A 5370-nucleotide genomic window follows, 5' to 3' on the forward strand; every position below is an offset into this window, starting at 1 on the left:
TTTGATATTATTAATCAAATGAAAAGAGGTTGCAACGTTTCCATGGGGTATATTTTATTTGTACTCGGATTTACTCGAAGGTTGCTCATTGTTGAAATTAAGCAAATTCGTGTTTTGACAATTTTTAAAAATCAACCCTTAAGGATGAAATGTTGTTGCTACGTTTGTATTTGAAATCTAAGATGGCGACATTACATAAAATAAAAACGTTGTAAGGGTGAATTGGGAGTTGAAAGGTTTTATGGAGAAACAATATTAATTTCTGAGAGCGAAGCCGCGGGGAAAAGCTAATTTCAAATAAATCACATCTCTGGTTTTAACATGTGTGAGGTTCAACCACCAATTGCGATAACTTCTTAAAATCTAGTATTTTTTTGTTGATGGTTTGAATAAGCTCTTTGTATTAATTATAATAACTATAATTACAAATTACATTCTATTGTTTAGCTTATCTAGAATCGAAATGATGAAAGATTTTCTATTATTAAGTGTATATCGCGTACAAATTGCAACAAAAAAAGAACTAATTAACCAAGTTGAATCAGCACAAAGATGGGAGTTGCAATTTACAGCTATATTTACAACGCAAATTCAGTAGAATAATAATTAATGAATGATCGGTTTGTTCGATAGGAAGTGAACAAAACAAAATAAAACGTACACACTGTTAATTAATGCTTTATAAGTAACTGTAAATTTGCAACAGATTTCTTTACAATTATCACAGGTGCACAGCAATTCGAATCAACAATCCCTTAATTTCAAGAAGTTGAACGACTTGTAAACCGTTTAAAATCAGAAATGATAAAGTGAGGTAATCGTCTATGCATTTAAAACATTGAAGTTACGATAAAAAGATATCATATCTTTCGTACTTATTATTATACATAACTATTGATGGTTTCAAAGCATGATGCAATTCATTTAAACATATTTAACACCACAAGTGTGTAAATTGTTACGTAACTGGGCTAGTTAATTTATATTGAATTAGTATCTTAATTAAAAAATATTTCTATCAATCTATAAAAGACAAACATATTTCCATTTAAATTTATGAAATTTTGCGTTGAAATAACTGTTTTCAACAAAACTTAAATTACAGCCTCAAGTTAAGTTCAGTTCTAAGAACAAAGTAAAAAATTTAATTGTTAGTGTATAATAGTAATAAACTGATGAAGATATTTATTATTATTAAGTCTTTTCCATTTGCTCCAAAAAAATTCGGTTACAAGCTTATTATTTCCAGCAATACTTATAACTCTCGAGTAACTTTAATCATAGATAAGGTTTAGATTGCCTTTTATGATACATATGACGATGTTATTTAACTTTTTAATGTGTTTGAACAACTAATTTAGTTTGCACATCCCATGTATGCAAATATAGATAGGTTCAAATAAAAACGTATTCTCTGTAATAGTCATTAATGTGGTTTTGAAATTTACTATTTATCTTAGATAAGGTACTTCTTTGTATAAAAGCTATTGCAATGCTTATAAGATGTGTCTTTATTAATGAATTATGTATTTATTTATTTATTTATGAATTATCATATGTTAAAAACAAAAGTAAAATCACTTTTAGTTGCAATATTATATCCCTACTTCCCTGTTTCTACTTTTATCAATACTGCAAAATGCAAAAAATTATCTTAAATAGAACACGAAACAGATAAGAGAAATGTAACAACTTCAATAAACTGAAGGATTATTTTTAAAGATAAAACTGGAAAAACAATATATGCAACTTTTCTTGTATGTAAGATTGAGAAAAATATATAGATTTTTAACCAAAACTTTTTTTTCAAATTATTATAATGTATAATAAAATGTTTTTTGGTCAATTATCAAACCTCTTGTCAATTTTATAATTAATGTTAACAATTAAACAACAAAATGATCAACAATTAATTAATAATGGTCGACAATACCAACAATATGACAACAATTGAAAAGCAAAATGGTCGACAATAGCAACAACTGAAAGAGTATAATGGCCGACAACAGCAACAATAAGACAACAATTGAAAAGCAAAATGGTCGACAATAGCAACAACTGAAAGAGTATAATGGCCGACAACAGCAACAATAAGACAACAATTGAAAAGCAAAATGGTCGACAATAGCAACAACTGAAAGAGTATAATGGCCGACAACAGCAACAATAAGACTACAATTGAAAAGCAAAATGGTCGACAATAGCAACAACTGAAAGAGTATAATGGCCGACAACAGCAACAATAAGACAACAATTGAAAATCAAAATGGTCGACAACAGCAACGACTGAAAGAGTATAATGGCCGACAAGACCGACAATATGACAACAATTGAAAAGCAAAATGGTCGACAGCAGTAACAATTGAAAGAGTATAATGGCCGACAACAGCAACAATAAGACAACAATTGAAAAGCAAAGTGGTCGACAACAAAAACAATTGAAAGAGCATAATGGCCGACAACAGGGACAATATCGCAGCAATGGGCAAATATGGAGGACAATTGAGAACTAATCTTATATACATGAATTTTATAAACTTTGTTTTTAATAACAGTAATGGAAATTATTAAAGCAAATTAATATATAGTCTCTATTTCCTATTATTGACGTTACCATTACTGTTTTATCATAATTTTATTTGATTTATTAAATTTGTTGTACTTATAGGACCTATCCAAAATAAAAAATTTGAAATATTTTGAAAAAAGTTACATTGACTTCATTAGTTATACCTAAAAAATTTAAAAACAGTAACGTACATATTAATATTGAAATCAATGCGCCAAAATCGAATAAATAGTTTCTTGCCTGTTATGCTACACACAGACACAAACATAGAAATCGAAAATCAAAAAGTCAATCAAGTAAAATCTATTTTCTTCACTTACCTTTGGCGATGCTGCAATATTGTTCACGGTCGTAATCGTTGCAGACTCCACAACTTCCTCAACTTCTTCAGAACTCCTGAACATTTTCTTGTGGACCAACTTAAATTCATCCATAAGTTTTGTGTGGTGTGTCTGCTGATTGGTACTGATCCCCTTCAGAATTTTCTTTTTCTGTAGTTCTTCATCTATGCTCGGCTTGTTCTTCATTTCAGTACATTTCCTCTGCAACAAAGTTACCATATGAAACATACTTCATTAATTTATAATTTTAATTAATTGTCTTACCTGCATTCTCCTCTGTATCTCCAGACTGAGAGCACTGGATAAAGTGGAGGAGTCGCAGTTTTCAGCTGGCACTTGTTTTTTTTGGAATGGCGGACTGTTTTCCAAGTCTTTCCTGCTGTTATCAATCTTATGAACTTCGGCAACGACAGTCTTTGTTTCTTGGTTATTCACTGCCGATGATGATGATGATAACCTCATGTCAGCGATTTTATTTGAAACTGCTCTAGTTAAGGTTGAGTTTTCGTCCATGAAGTCGTTCAAAGTTTTGGTATCTTTGAAGCTCACAACCGTCGTTTTGTATGGTGGTTTAGGTTCTTCTTCCCACACTTCTTCTTTCCATTTCTTTGACGATTTCAATTGGCACAGTCTGTCTTCTAATTCTGTGGACTCTTCTTTGACTATTGAAAGCCTTTTCGAATCTGACCAAGAAGGACTCTGATCTCCTGTAACGGAACTTGCAGAACTGTTGTATCCACTCGATTCCCCAGGAAACAGCTCGCATGGTGGAGACTTTCGGACCACAAGATCCAATTGTCGAGCGGATTTCATCAAATTTACTGCCTGAAAATTGAAATCAACATTATTAACACCTAGGAACGATTGAGGAAATGTCAATTTTTTGTATTACCTCATTGAATGGAATATCACTGAAGTCGACATTGTTGCAAATGAGAATTTGGTCTCCTGGTCGTAGACCAGCCTCTCTGGCGATGCCCCCCTCCTTTGTAAATTGTACAAAGATTCCTGGTTTCCAATCGGGACCCTTGCAAATCCTGTTTTAAATGAAATTGTTGTTTAACACTTCAAATTATAGATTTGATTGGTACAAACCCGCAGCCCAGTTTCGTTCGTGGTGCCACCATGATGCTGATTCTCACGTCGTGAATTTTTTCACTTAATTGAGGAGATGACCTTGTGGATGAACTGCCTTCCGAAATAACTGTCCACGTGAGAGGGTCTGTACTCTTACTGTAATTAATTTACTATTTATATTAGGAAGAATGAAAAGGAAACGTGCAAGAACTCGTAAAATTATTTTTTTTTTAATATGTACTTACTCTTTTATTGGAATCATTCCAACACCTAGAAAGACAAAAGAAAACTAATTAGAATTATTTACAAATCGTTAAGTTGCATATAAAGGAAAATCGCTTATAGTGGACAAAATAAAAGCTACTGCAGTAAATTTTCTCTGCAAGATTTTATAATTTGTCATGTTTTCAATTAAAAGAACAAAAGCGATGATGAAAAGATACGAAAACGTAATTTTTTACTCATGTGAGAAGAATTGGGAAAATTTATTATTAGTAGCTGCTATTGCAATTACAAATATGAGAAGCGGCAAACACCTACATGCTCTAAACAAACGTTAACTATTATTCAAAATAATATTATTACATATATATGTTGGTGTGGATTTTCTACGGTTATTATCATGAAAGTCAAACAAGAAAGTTAGAACTTATTAAAGGCGTAGTCTATTGTTTTAATATAATGCACACGTAGGCCGGGCTGAAATTGATTTGCACGTCTACATATGCATTGAAGATGGAACACAATCTTCATTGTTATTTACAATTCATCATGACAACAATACTATCCACATATTTAGTAATCGGTATCCCACTAAGGCATCTTACTTTTGCTGTCCTGCTTACAATCCTGTATGAAGTACCTACAGTTTTCACTACTAATGTAGGTGTATGTTTGGAGTACGGCGCTGTACGGGTGCGAAATAAGGACAGTGGGCGCGGCGGAAAATAAAAGGTTAGAAGCGTTCGAAATGTGGTGTTACAGGCGAATGATGAGGCTACTGTGGATAGAGAAGGTTAGAAATGAAGGGATATTAGAAAGAATAGGAGAACAGAGGACTCTATGACAGTAAATAATAAATAGGCGAGATAGGTTAGTAGGACACCTTCTCAGGCATGAAGGTCTAGTCAGAGACATATTAGAAGTAGAAACAGGAGTTAAGAGGGGTAGAGGAAGATCTGGATTAGATTACTGTTCGCAAATAGTTGAGGATACGGGTTGTTCAAGTTTTAGACCGAGCGGAATGGCCTAGAGGTCTAGACCATTGCTTAGCATTCGGGAGGACGCCGGTTCGATTCCGGGTCCGTCTGCCTTGGTCCAAGTTTTTCTGTGGTTTCCTTGGATCACTTAGGCAAATGCTGAGGCAGTAATATTCCACAGATA

The 5370-nt window shown here is 32.9% G+C and overlaps 1 protein-coding gene across 3 annotated transcripts in view; it reads right to left on the reverse strand.

The window, feature by feature from the left end:
- Nucleotides 1-5370, reverse strand: part of LOC108738449 (harmonin) — a 65827-nt gene that overhangs the window by 23236 nt on the left and 37221 nt on the right. For all 3 annotated transcript variants that reach the window (XM_018471867.1, XM_018471869.2, XM_018471868.1), the window contains exons 4-8: nt 4233-4257; nt 4006-4143; nt 3803-3947; nt 3175-3735; nt 2890-3111 (exon numbers count right to left, since the gene is read on the reverse strand). In XM_018471867.1, coding sequence (XP_018327369.1) covers nt 2890-3111; nt 3175-3735; nt 3803-3947; nt 4006-4143; nt 4233-4257 — 1091 coding nt within the window. The remainder of the gene's footprint in view (nt 1-2889; nt 3112-3174; nt 3736-3802; nt 3948-4005; nt 4144-4232; nt 4258-5370) is intronic.

This window comes from Agrilus planipennis, unplaced genomic scaffold (genome assembly GCF_000699045.2).
Source record: "Agrilus planipennis isolate EAB-ADULT unplaced genomic scaffold, Apla_2.0 scaffold20, whole genome shotgun sequence".
Lineage (NCBI taxonomy): Eukaryota > Metazoa > Arthropoda > Insecta > Coleoptera > Buprestidae > Agrilus > Agrilus planipennis.